Source organism: Podarcis liolepis (assembly GCF_965112155.1).
Source record: "Podarcis liolepis genome assembly, chromosome: 1".
Lineage (NCBI taxonomy): Eukaryota > Metazoa > Chordata > Lepidosauria > Squamata > Lacertidae > Podarcis > Podarcis liolepis.
This window is the reverse complement of record NC_139554.1, coordinates 131,587,729-131,602,027: the sequence shown is the minus strand read 5'-3', so window position 1 is coordinate 131,602,027 and position 14,299 is coordinate 131,587,729. Positions and strand designations below refer to the sequence as shown.

The 14,299-nt window shown below is 39.3% G+C and overlaps 2 protein-coding genes across 6 annotated transcripts in view; one reads left to right on the top strand and one right to left on the bottom strand.

The window, feature by feature from the left end:
• CD28 (CD28 molecule) overlaps positions 1-14,299 on the top strand; it is a 167,720-nt gene that overhangs the window by 4,894 nt on the left and 148,527 nt on the right. The window lies entirely within an intron of this gene.
• The window catches only part of RAPH1 (Ras association (RalGDS/AF-6) and pleckstrin homology domains 1), a 76,766-nt gene that overhangs the window by 13,427 nt on the left and 49,040 nt on the right, over positions 1-14,299 (bottom strand). For 3 of the 5 annotated variants that reach the window (XM_083471991.1, XM_083471993.1, XM_083471995.1), the window contains 3 exons: positions 9,898-9,972; positions 828-905; positions 9-168 (listed from right to left, as the gene is read on the bottom strand). In XM_083471991.1, coding sequence (XP_083328117.1) covers positions 9-168; positions 828-905; positions 9,898-9,972 — 313 coding nt within the window. The remainder of the gene's footprint in view (positions 1-8; positions 169-827; positions 906-9,897; positions 9,973-14,299) is intronic. The other 2 variants (XM_083471992.1, XM_083471994.1) reach the window with 1 other exon arrangement.

Sequence of the window (14,299 nt, the reverse complement as noted above, 5' to 3'; positions counted from 1 at the left end):
TTACTAACCCATTTGTAATTCTGAGATGGTTTCTACCAAAGACCAGTCTAAGCTAAAACCACAGTGGGACTTGTCCATCAAGTTGTCCAGCACTTGTCTTACTGTCTGTCGTTCATCTACCATCATTGTTTTGGAGCTGTCATCTGACATGTGGACTCTAATGACAAGCTGTATGTAGACAGAAGGAGACAGAGTTAAATCAGCCAGACAGAAGTTGAAAACAGAAAAGTAAATGCTAACATGTTCATGTTGACGTTTTTTCTAATTAGTCCTATGTTGTTATCAATTTGCTTTAAAAGGCTATAAAATGGCAATCTGAATTAACCTTGCAACTAGCCAACGTTTTTGGCTTAATAAGTTGCTATTCTGTGAATAACACCAATTCTCCTGTTGATTTCAGTGGAATTCAAGAGCACGTTAAGTAACTGCAAACTAAGAAAGGAGCCAAGTCAAAAATTCATGAAATTTCATTACTGTTATCTCTCAGTAAAACAAGATAATAAGCTAGCTTGTGCCTATTTAGTTTTCATATTGTAGACATACTACCATGGTACTTGGTTGCAAAATGTGTTAAAATTTAAGACATCTTTAGGGACTCCCCTTTACACTATTCATAATTTGAGAACTAATCAACTAGGATGTGATACAAATGCAAACTACACTACCAGATGAGTATATCACGCTAGAAAAATACACAATGTGAATACAACCACGGGAAAAATATTTATGCCATATGTATGCATTCCTCAACAGGGGACAAATATTTCAAAACAGACCTCCACAATATATCAAGACTGACTTTGGATAATGCAAGAACGATAGTTTACCTTTTTAACTTGTGCTTCTTTAATCTTCTCTAAAGCAACCCTGATCTTTTCGGCCTTTAGCTTAGCAGCCTGTTCCTCCTGTGGGAGAAGAAAAGATTGTTTAACCAACACTAAGCAAAGCTTAAACCACTGAAAAACTTTTGAATACTGATTACCCAGAGGCAACAATCACTCAACTAAAACAGTATGATAGCGTCTAGTACAGGCATAGGCAAACTCAGCCCTTCAGATGTTTTGAGACTATAATCCCCATCATCCCTGACCACTGGTCCTGTTAGCTAGGGATGATGGGAGTTGTAGTCCCAAAACATCTGGAGGGCTGAGTTTGCCTATGCCTGCTCTAGTAGAACCGCTTAAAGCAAACTACTCATTTCCTTAAATCACCATTTTTCTTACCTGGTATTTTCATTATTCTTTATGCTTATTATCCTATTCTTACTATTGCAACACCCTCCAACAATACCCAGCTACAAGTTATTTAATGGTTCTTCCATCCATATATAAAGAACATGGAATCCTACTAAGAGTTTTCCTGCTTCAAAATTACTTTTCTCTACTGTGAAAGATACCACCAACACAAATTCGTCATTCCCTTCTTGATAAAAAGACATGCGCCATTCACGTTAGTTTCACCTGACCTAAGCAGCTGCACATTTTTCTACACAGTGGCATTTGTGCTGCGCATTTCATCCTCCCGAGAAAGCTCTTCTATATATGGATTTTCTCCTAGCCACATGTAGCTACATTCAGCATCATCATTTTCAGTCTGTTCTACAAAGAGCGGTGAAAAAGGCAACAGCTGCTAACAGCAACGGCCTTGGTTCACCAGCATTACAACCATCTTCAATGAAAGTAACAAGTAAGATGATAACAGCAATAATAAATGAGGCCTGAAACGTTATCTGAATAGCCACTTAAGCAAGACACAAAGAAGGTTATTAAGCTGGTTTAAGGACCTTCCTTAGATGGTTTCCTGCAGCTTGAAAAGTAAAACTGGAGTGGAACTTTTGAAGTATAACTCTTTCAAGCATCTAAATGTTGTTACCTTTTGGGGGGTGATGGGGTGATTTAAACACCCAGGAACAACTGTAGGTAAAGGTAAAGGGACCCCTTACCATTAGGTCCAGTCGTGGCCGACTCTGGGGTTGCGGCGCTCATCTCGCTTTATTGGCCGAGGGAGCCGGTGTACAGTTTCCGGGTCATGTGGCCAGCATGACTAAGCCGCTTCTGGCGAACCAGAGCAGTGCACGGAAACACCGTTTACCTTCCCACTGGAGTGGTACCTATTTATCTACTTGCACTCTGACGTGCTTTTGAACTGCTAGGTGGGCAGGAGCAGGGACCGAGCAACGGGAGCTCACCCCGTCGCGGGGATTTGAACCGCCGACCTTCTGATCTGCAAGTCCTAGGCTCTGCGGCTTAACCCACAGCGCCACCCGCGTTCCTAGGGAACAACTGTAGTCCTCCCTTAACTCACTTAAATACCCGCGGTTTCACATTGGTTGTAGGGTCATGTTTCATTTGGTCTCAAACTATATAGCTATTGGCCGTCCTATCTAGGAAGTCAAACCCAGTTAGATCGGCTCTTGCATGTGACAAGTTATAGCTTATAACCAGTAACTATTTCAAGAGACTGTTATGGTTAGATTAGACTGGCCTATTTCTGCATGTCTCCTTTTCTTCTGTCTACTAATAACACAAGCAAAAAGCCATTAGAAGGACTAGCGGCTTTACACAGAAAAAGACAAGGCTATAAATGGAAGCAAATATTGAAGGTTAGCAACTTAATTATGAAAGGTTGGCAGCGTTGGCAAGACAGAGAGAACTTATAAAAAGCTTATGCTTATTTTCCGATTTCCATTAAAAAGAGCCCCATAAGCCGCCTCTCAAAATATGTACTAAAACACACCTGCTGCAAATGCAAAGCTTGCTGAGAGAAGGGACTTATTGGAAAGTTCAGTCCTGGAGCCTTAAATTGAAAGAGAGGGAGGCTCAAATTCTATGCCGAGTGCCAGGAGGCACGCAAAACTTGAAATGAGGTGGACCAGGCAGCAACTTTTTCTTAGCAAATAAGAATTATAGCCCACTGTACGATTTGCAGCATATGTAGAAATGTACGCACACCTGACCTGCACAAGCAGAGCAAACTGTGCTTTCGAAAAGGCAGCTACACGTCTGCTAAATGATTTGAGGAGCCCAGCTGACAGCTGGGAAAAGTGTCAAATAAGGAGCGCTCCAGCTGAAGGGTCAAGTCTTTATCTCCCAGTTCATTCAATGAGCAATATTTTTTAAGAACGGTGGCAATTAAATAAAACCAAGCCTTCCATCTTGAGACAATTTACTGAATCCTATCATGAGTTGCTACAAGAAAAGTTAACACGGCATTTAGCAACCAGCAAGCCATGCCACACACAAAAACTGCCTCCCAACTGGTTTACAGCACTGAGCACAACCCACAAGTCAGAGAATGGCAAGCATCTTAAAAATGAATCGACAGCGGGTGGCATATAACAGGACTGGTGGGCTCTGCCGTTATTTGAGAAAGAGAAGATACAAAAATTGGTGTGACCACTCCTCTTTTGGGACCCACATGCTGGCATGACTTCTGGCTTTTTGCCTAAAATAAGTCTCCACGTCAATTAACATGGTGGGTATAGGGTGAAAGCAGGTCACATGCTGAACCGCCTCTTAAATCTGGATAAATGCCAATTCTTCATTCCGCACTTCAGATGATCTTTGGGGGGAAATTATACTGTCAAATTTTTGAAGACATAAATTTCTTTAAAATTGTTGTAGGGTTTTAAAACAAATTCTATTTTATTGTTTTTAACTGTTTCAAATTATGCTTTATTTTATTTTAAACTGTATTCAATTAATACAATTAATTTATGCCCTGGGCTCCTTGTGGAGGAAGGGTAGGGTACAGTTTTAATATAAATCAATAAACTTGCTTTGTGCTTACTAGGGCCAGTGAAATGTATTTCACGGTTTAGAAAGATGGAAAGTGTGTTGAAAGAAGGTACTGCAGAAGTAAAACCAAAGTGTAAGCATTATCACTAACAAGTGTGCAGGCCAAATAGCACACCCACCCCAGTCAGATCAGGGCCTCCACAAACCCTCAAGTTACTCTGTGGCTTGCATACTCTTCTGTCCCTTTTAGCTCTATGTTTTTTTTATATATGAGTATTCACCTAGCTTTTCAAGAAGCGAGACTGTCCAAGTCAGTAGAGTGCTGAAGATCTCTGATTATTATTATTATTTATTTAAAATGTTAAAGCACAGTAGTGGAAGAATTTTTAAAAAATTAAAAACTTTTTAAGGTTCAAATGTACATTGCTCTGCCTTAACGAAGAACAATAACCCAGAAATTTTCGGAACTCTGCTGGCAGTTTTAGATCTCCCTTCATAGTGAACAGAAAACAGGAAAGCTTCATTTCATCATTTCAGAGTGGCTTCGAACTTGCATGACAGATTGAAGTGCAGAGACCACAGAGCAATTCAAACACATTGGATTTTTTTAAAAAAAATGCAGATATGGTGGTACCTCTGGTTGCGAACGGGATCCGTTCCGGAGCCCCGTTCGCACCCTGAGCAGAGCGCAACCCGCGTCTGCAGGTCATGATTTGCCGTGTCTGCGCATGCGGCGAAACCCAGAAGTAACCCGTTCCGTTACTTCCGGGTTGCTGCGGGATGCAACCTGAAAACGCTCAACCTGAAGCGTCTTTAACCCGAGGTATGACTGTATACATGAAAGTCAAAGAATGGGATCCATGAACACCCCTATTAAAAAGCACCCTGTTTTGCAGTATTCTCCCCTAACTAAGCTAAGAAAAAACTTCCAACTCCAGAACTGTGCTTGCAGTTTAGTAAACCAAAACTTACTAAAGATGCCAAAATATGTCAAAAGGTCTCTTTTATCCTTTGGCCAAGTTATTTCTTAGGCACTGAGATGCAAGAAGGAACAATGTAAATATATGTCTAATTACTACTTATGCAGGGATGCTTTCCAAGTTCTTTTATTAGCACGGCTTGTGCTAAACAGTGCCAAAATCAAAGCAACTACGAAATCTGTTCCATGAATCGAAATGGAATTGAGCCTTATTTCTCATTTACCAAAACTGCTTGTGAAGCTTAGAGGAGGTTCACAACCAGTCTGAGATTGTAGGGCAGGGGCAGCCTGCAGAGAGCCCCTCATGTGTTGCTGGATCCCAACACTCATCAATCCAAGCCAGCATGGACAATACTCAGGGATGATGAGTTCAATGTTTTTCCAACAAAGGTCCTGAGACATAGATTCACTAAGGGCCAAGTCCCTTCAATGTGTGCTTGTGATATGAAAACATCTGAATCTCTACAGCATGTCATGTTTATCTGCCCTATGTACAGTTCAGCTCGTGCTAGTATACTAAACTCCATAATCCAGCCTATGGCTGACAAACCAGTAGACCTACAGCTTGCCTGGGTTCTTCAAGATGTGAATCCTTATATTACCCTACAGGTTGCTAAATTCCTAACAGCCGTCCTCTCGTACAAGAGACGGAATGGAATGTTAGCCGATTATTGATAGTTATAAGAATTTTCTATAATGACATCAGATATTGATTTTAGCGTAGTGCCTAAATCTTAATCTTAAATTTTTCTTTTGAATTGCTAATATCTGTCCTTGTGAGCTGTGAATTGTGTTATATTACTGGTGGCTTGTACGAGTCCACTGTTTTATTTGATTTGTTCTGTTGTGTTGTGCTTTATGATGGGCGTAAAGCCGAATAAACATTTTCGTTTGTTCAGGGATGATGGGAGATGCATTCCAACATCTGGAGGGAACCTGGTTGGCTAATCTGGTCCAGGGAACCAGCACTTTAAAAAATAAATACAGTGGTGCCCCGCAAGACGAAATTAATTCGTTCCGCAATTTTTGTCGTCTAGCGAATTTTTCGTCTTGCGAATCACGAAATCCCATAGGAATGCATTGAAAATCAATTAATGCGTTCCTATGGTCAAAAAAAGTCCAAACAAAGCCAAATTTGGTACAACAACAGTTTATTAACTGCTCTTTAAAGTCACACATACTGTAAAGAGCAGTTCAAAAATTTAAGGGAAAATAAATTAACTTTATAAACAAAACATGTCTTTGTTTTTAGACAAAGAAAAAAAAGTCGCGAGACGTTTTCGTCTTGCGAAGCAAGCCCATAGGGAAATTCGTCTTGCGAGGCAAATCGAAAACGGAAAAACCTTTCATCTAGCGAGTTTTTTGTCTTGTGAGGCATTCGTCTTGCGAGGTACCACTGTAAATAAAAACTTCTACTGGCCTAGCAGAAGCTCCTTGGTATAACTCTATGCCAGAGCTTTCCAAACTTTGCATGTTGGTGACACACTTTTAAAAGACATGCATCATTTCATGACATAGTAATTCAGTTTTACTAGCAAACTGGAGGTTAAACAAACCTCTTTCCACCCCTGGGAGGAGCACAGGGAGCATTCGCATGACATACCTACACAGCACAACTGACACATTAACATGTTGTGACACACAGTCTGGAAAGCTCTGCTTTACGCCGTTCTTTGGATACTGCCCATTAACTATAAATGGCTGATAATTCAAAAGCTCTGATATTCAATACAAAGCTATTAATTCTACAGCGGACTGTTAACGTCTATTCTGCTGCTCCAAAGTTTCCTCTTAGATGATACTATACAGTATTTTCTCTTGAAACAGATCCAACTCTTTGGGGGTACACGGTTACAGGTAGCCAGTTACGACTGTATTATTTAACCAACTCAGAAAACACAGGACATAAAACTCCATCACTTGAAGGTAATGTTTTTAAAAAATAATAGTTCAATTTACAACATTGTTAAAATAGATGCCATAAATAATTGCTTCTAGGCATATATTCAAAAGAGAAAATGCTTCTTAAACATAGGAGGCTTCCACAGCAAACTAGCAGCTTAGTGAATCAACATTTTCATTGAGCTTTCTTTTTCCTTTTTTTTTTACTTCATGGGCATGCAAGAACAAGCACTGAAATGTTTTGTTAAAACACAGTTTTAAACTGTGCCACTACTTAAGTTGCATGGGCTAAAAAAAGAAAGATTTCTAAACCAGAGATTGTGCAGTAGCAGAAAATGACTTTTGTTCTGGACTGCTAGCTCAATTTGCTACAAAGCGACAGTGCGCTAATGATCTTTGCTAATTGCGGTAATGGTATTTAATTCGTCATTGCAGAGAAGAGTATTATCTTACTGATCCACTAACTATGCGGCCAATTCTGGACATCTAAGCTAGCCTAGGATGTTGTACTAAATCTGTTGATATACCAGGGCAGTTTTCATTATTCCAGGAAAAACTATTCGTTCCACTATAAAGCATTAACACATCAGATTTTAAGACTATTTCGTCAATACTTATCATTCATCACCCTACGGTTAATATATTCCAAACAAATTTGGCTTTAGTTACACATTGAAATTGCGATTGCAAACAGCAGAAAAAACAGAGACTGAATTTGGAAGGGTGGTGCGAATAAGCAGTAATACATTGTCAAGAATGCTAATGTTATCTATAGCTTGTTTGCAAGCAAAAGCTAAATTTTAAGGTGGATAATGTTGATGGAGAAGCCAGGTGCTCTGGTGATGTGGATCAGCTTCTGAGCAGTCTAAAGAGTCTCCTTAAAACAAGCAGCGGCCATGAGCAGGAGTATCTTTTGGCAACTCTGCTGTACCTCTAAGGTTATTTGGGAGCTGCAGGTCTTGTAGAATATCACAGCCAACCTCTGGCCTATTGTGGTAAGATGATAGCATATCTAACCAGAACTGATTAAACCACCTTGCTGGAACTGCCATCTAGCCAGCAAGATCAAATGTCTCCATCACAGAGAGTATATCAAACATAAGCAAAATTTATAGATTTGTGGTTTCCACTTCTTGGTTTTCTGTGCTAGCTTGCAATGCTAATTTGCAACGAGTCGCAAGCTCACTTTGGCCTGTTTCCAGAAGCAGTGAGAAATCACGGTTTTCTCATTTGTAAATAAACAGCAAGCCTTGGGCACTTGTCCTCTTCCTTTTGAGTGCCACTGAAAACTTTCACTTCCTGTTTTTAAGCCAACTATAGTTTCTTGTCCAAATGCAGGGAACAGCAATTTGTTTAAACTACGGATAATGAGAATGGGGAAGAGATCTGAAAATGGGGAAGTTTCATCCCAACTGGTTCTTGCGAAGCACAGTTGGGATGTCACAGAGAACTGTCTTTATTTTTAAAATGGGAACAGAAGCTGCCAACTTCCTGCTCCTGTGAAAGACAAGTCAAGAGAAGAGTGTGTTAGGCTATGGCTTGTTCACGTGGCAGGAAATTATGGTTTCCCATGACCATCTGAACTAGGTCTTTCAATTTGAAAGCATCAAAGAAGCAGCACAGATATTGAGGTTCTCTTTTTCCCCAGTTGCTTCAAATTATTTTGAGTATGTCGCTTTGCAAATTCATTACTAAATCTCTCTACAATTTTAGTTTTTCTATCTTTCTAGCAAGTATCGACAAAACTTTATGTAATCACCAACAGTAATCACTAGCATCCTATCAAAACCTTTCCCTCAAAGAGCAAAGTGGTGCCATTTTCTCTCTAGAACAGCTTTCCCAAGTCGTAGGTTCCTATATGCTGTAGGATTGCAAACAATTACATCCTCAGCTAGCTTGGACAATGGTCAAGGATGAGTTGGGTTGTAGCCAGACAACATCTGTAGACTCAAGGTTGGCAAAGGCTGCTCTAGAAGAATTAAAATAAAATGTTTTTCATCTAATCAATCATGATTTTATTTATAGCTTTGCTGCTTAATTGATTTTAATCCTGCTTCCATAAGCAGCCTTCACCTGTTGATAAACAGGAATCAGGAACAGCTGAGGAATTATGGTTTTCTACTGTAATAATAATTTACAAAAGAAATGAAGAATGGGGAAATGGGTTAGAAGCATGACAGTGCCTTATGTGCATTTTCTTAAACCAACTGTTAGGAACCTACAGTAGTTGAAGGTTATGTGCCATACAAGTTTCAACATACAAGTCTTGTATGGAATCTGGATAACATCTGATTTTATTATTATTTATTAAATTGATATACCACCCTTCATCCAAGGATCACAGAATCACAGAATGTAGAGTTGGAAGGCACAACCATGGTCATCTAGCCCAACCAGTCTTTTGCCCAACATGGGGCTTGAACCCACAACCCAGAGATTTAGAGTTTCATGCTCTACTGATTGAGTTATCCACAGGGAGGTTTACAGTATATTTATGGCTTTAATTAAGAAACAATTTTCTGCTGCAATTGTGAATTCGGTTTTCAGAAGACGAATGAAGAGCTAATGATAGAAAACAAATTTAGGGGGTGATGCCTGGCTTCACTTCCTACCTTGTGGCTCTCAGTCATGTTCCCTGCCTTTTAAACTTTAATTTGCCACACTGCCAAAAAAAAATTAATTTTATTTTTGAAAGATTCAAAAACTGGGTTTAGAAAGACGCACATAACTGGAGCAAACAGTTTATACTGAAATGTACTAATTTCAGTAAATTTATTCTGAGGATGGAAATAGTGCAGGTTGTAAATTTCGGGGAACCCATCGAATATGACGAGGTCAGCTACTAGAAATGCTCTTTCCAAGGTTATTATGGAGAGAGAGAAATCAAAAGTAAACAGGTTCTTTATTGTGGCACAAGATGAATTTGATATTTTTGATGTTTTCTTAAATTTTCAATTTAAACTGATTTTTGGCAACATGGACAATGAGCATCTTAACATGCCCTACTGCTCTGAGGGCATCCTTTGAAATATCTTAGTTTGTAATAGACTGATTTTAGGAAAGGACATCTGAATAATTCTGGCCTTCCTCATCCAAAGGTATTTTAAAATGAAGCGCCTCTGCTCCAAGCAGAGGAAAAGTCATTCTCCCAACCACCACAAGCTACTGGAAGCAAAGTCCAAATTCACACACACAAACATCAACCAGGAATGCCATTCTATGAATGCCATTCTAGCTACCAGGAAATGGTCACATGCAGGTGGGAAATAGTAGTATCACCTTGGTCAGCAAATGAGAAGGCTTTCCTGCAATGTTTCTCAGAAGAAGGGAGGTTTCCCTGTCCAAATAGGAATGCTTGTGCAGAAAAGAAAAGAAAGAAAGAAATTAAGTCAAAAAGAAAGTCAGTACAGCAATTTTATAGTGTATGATTAGCAGCAGACAGGTGCAACTTTTCCTCTTTACATCAGAAGCACTTCGATAATAGTTCCAGATGTATTTTAAGCGGCAAATAGGCAAGTGAGTGATCAGGATATATACTTTTTGCATGTTTGCAAAACTCATTTTTTTTTTAAATCCGTGGCCAATTCTCATTTTGCGTGCCCTACTTGTTAGCAATTCTACAAAAGTATTACAGAATTAACTATTACGCAAGTACACTACTTCTTGATATCAGTGCATCCTGTTCGACCAATTAAGAATATTAATACAGGCTGAAAACTTCCTCTTGCATTCAAAGCTGCTTAATAATAATAATATAAAAGCGACACATTTTCACACATTTGCCAGGTGCGTCTCAACACACCAGACTTCTCAAATGACTGGTGCATTACAACAAAGCAAGCCATGAAAACACTTTGGTCGTTCAAAGGTTTATTAAAGAAAGGACAGGTCAGCAGCAATGACTTTTGTGGTAATGGACTACAGGCGCCACCCAGTTTTGACTGTTTTCACCTTTATTACGCCACACTATTATGGAAACCTCTTCCAAGTCCTTGGGTTGTCCCTGCTGTATGGTAGGATTCACCTAGAACCGATTGTGAGATGTTCCTCTTCTGTAAAAGGTGACTGAATGCAATAGATACACAGGGTTCACCCTCACAATCCTTTGATCCCATCATAGCTGCAGTTTTTTGTGAGTGCAGTTAAACCACAGATTTAGGTGGTTGTTATGTAAACCTTATCTGTAGCTGCTGGGCACACACCGAGCTAAGCCTAGATGAGGTTTGAGCACACAAAATAAATCTGTTTCATAAACCTAGTCAAACTATTTTGATTCATAGAACAGAGCAAAGGCTAAAGTCTATTTTATTTAAAATTCTAACTCACTCTTCTAGTGACCATGCACCATTCAAGGTGTCTTACAACTGTTTAAAATCATAGTATCTGTTCATTGCAGGACTTTGAGGATGATTTTTCAATCATGTGCAGTCTCTGATTTTGCTATTGTTAATCATACCACCACCTCTGGCTTCATTTGGTTTCTTAACTATGCTAAGATGTTTTGGATAGAGTGAGTTCTGGTGTTCTGTGCTCTTCTAGAAACCTGAGACTCAGCTACATTAGAAAAGAAACAACGATCTGAATGCGCTATAAACATGCAACACCAGATGGTGCCAGAGGGAAGGAAATTTTTATATGTGCTTTTCCGTAGGTTTTTTGTTTATCTGTCGATCACACGCAGTCTGTAGTTCGCTGGCAGTAGGAGTACAATATGGGCATGTTAACACCTTACATTAAAAACGTGACAGTACCAAACTATCGAAGGCTTTTCACCAAAGCCAGACTAAACGTCTTTCCTTCTGCAGTGTGGGATGGCAGGTTGAGAGGAGTTCCCTACCAGGACAGACTTTGCTTGTGTGCTCAAGACATCGATTCCATAAAACATATTTTGTTGCACTGTGCAAAATATGAGCAAGCCAGGGCTGAACTGATACTACCCTTGCTGGTACCTTTCATGGGAAAATCAGAGGCTCACTATGTCAGGTTCCTATTGGAAGACTGGACAAATGCTAGAACATTAGCGGTGGCAAAGTTTTTATCAGTGGTTGCAAGAACCAATGATCCCTATATTCTGAACAAAATGCTTGTTTAAACTGGAGGTAGGCTGTATGAATTGTGTATTGCTTTGTAATGATTTGTTGGGTCTCTGGACCATAATAAAGATTGTTGTTGTTGTTGTTTATTTGTTATAACGATCTCATTTCTGACTTATTTATAGCATGTCCCCCCTCCCCCCGTGTAGATCCACCTGTGGAATGGCTAGAACAAGACAGTCCCTTCCTCACCAAGAAAAGGGTGAGGATATCTGAAGAACTGGCAGGCACCTTCACAGACCACTGCAATTAGCACTAGGTTTCTGGGTCCCATTCAGCTACAGCATTGCAAGAGGGGAGGAAGGACAGAGAAATGAGGAGAAAAACAACGTAAGAGTGGCAATAGTTGTTTTTACAAGCCACACTAAACCATAGCTTAGTGCAATGTGCATCACAAATGAGTTTTGGATGTTTAGTCTGCATACATAGATGGGAGGCCTTTAGAAGGATTCACTTCTACTTAAAATCACAGCTTGCAGTATTATTTCTACCAGTAACTGTGGTCAAATATGTTAGCTTAAGCAAGCCAGAAATCATTGAAGCCAGCTTGTTTTGCGCTATGTATAGCTCATATTAAACTGGGTTGTGGCTTGGTGTCAAGTACTGAAATTAAATATTCTCGTTAGAAATTGCTACCCCAAAGAGCAAATTATTTTAGAGAAATGCTATAACATTGGTCTCTTGGCTCTCAGTTGCTTCAGGTTACTTTGGGCAAGATGAAGCAACTAACGGATTGACTGATTGAGTGAGTGAGTGAGTGAGTGAGTAAATAAATAGATAGATAGATAGATAGATAGATAGATAGATAGATAGATAGATAGATGGATGATAGATAGATATATAGTGTGGACTGCCAACGTGCTATCAGAAGCAGCATCCTGTTACAATAGATTTTATCCATTTACAAAGCACACAGAAAGGCCAGCCAACCACCATGCTGCATTTTTTACTATGGACACCCCGGCCAATGAATCCCTGCTTCACATGGATTCTCCTTTTGTTGATGTTACCGAATGATATTCTAATACACAGAAAAATAATCACCTATGAGACAAGAGTCTTCTTGCATAATCTTTTTTTGGGGGACCTGGAACCCCATTCAAAAAGGAATTCATACATGGACACCTGGAAATCTATGAAGCAAGGTTTTATGTAAACCACTTGGAAACTATTTTGGCATTTAAGCCGCATACAGTATGTGTTATTATAATAACCCAAATTATTGTTTAATACAAGAAAACAAAATATACCTTAAAAGGTAAGGCTTACTACTAGAACAACAGAGATGTTAAAAAGAAGTTTAAAACTCTCAAAGCCTATTGAACTTAGCAAATTCAGTCAAAGGGTTCAAATGATATTTTAAGTATGTGTAGCTGGTACACCATGTTGCTGGACACAGGTACAGAATTCAGATTAAAAACACAGAGCCTCTTATACTTAACAATAAGAGGGAGCCTTTCTATAAAGTTGCAAATACCTACTCACAAGACAGAACAGTTTCTTATAGCTTAAAGCAAGTTTCTAGTTTTCACAGTTACAAGTGTAATTCAGATATTGCCAAATCCAGTTTGAAATTATTTATTACATTTTAGAATCACCACTCAACCCAAATATTCTCATAGTGGTATACAACGTTGCTATAGCAGTTAGCAACCTGCTTTCCCATCCCAACCATAAGTGGGCATGCAAAAGATTATGCTACCATGAGATTCTCTTATCGTATCTCTGACAAAACTGTAACAGAACATGTTTTTCTTTTCTGTGAAGAAGTTCCTTCTACATGCAACTGTAAAAGTACCATATAACCATCAAAGTATTGTATAATAGCCGACAGCAAGAGTGATGATCCTAAAAGCGCTGGTCTAGCTGAGAATAAGGTTTTCCAAAACATATATCTCTTTCTATCTTAGTATGCAGCTAGCGTGTGTGTGTGTGTGTGTGTGTGTGTGTGTGTGTAGGCATTCTAGTCATTTATATAGGCAGTAAATTTAGATAACAAATTTTATGCCTATTCTAGGCAGCAGGTGGCAATATTGTGCAATTGACATTTAATGGAAGACACAATTGTTTTATTTAGTCCTGCATTACAAAACATTTGCACAGAGCAGATAGGGATATAATTCAGAGCTTTAAATTTGTTGGTTTTTTTGTAAGTTCAAGCAATTATTAGGCTAAGATATTATTGTCCAAATTTGTCCCATGTATTTGATTCTAAGACAAAGATATTGTACTAAGTTTCTACAGATTTTTTAACCAGAACAGTACAGTAGTTCTGATTCACACCATCAGTGTGGTTGATTTAACTGAGATTAGAAGTCCTAGTGTTACTGTACCCTGAAACCTTATGAGGGTTTATAGATTTTCTCAAGCACTGCTTACACCAATATGAACTTCCCCATCTAGACCAGGCTTCCTCAACCTCGGCCCTCCAGATGTTTCGAGACTACAATTCCCATCATCCCTGACCATTGTCCTGCAAGCTAGGCATCATGGGAATTGTAGGCCAAAAACATCTAGAGGGCCGAGTTTGAGGAAGCCTGATCTAGACCTCAAAGTGTCCCATCTACTGATGTCAGGCACCAGAAGAC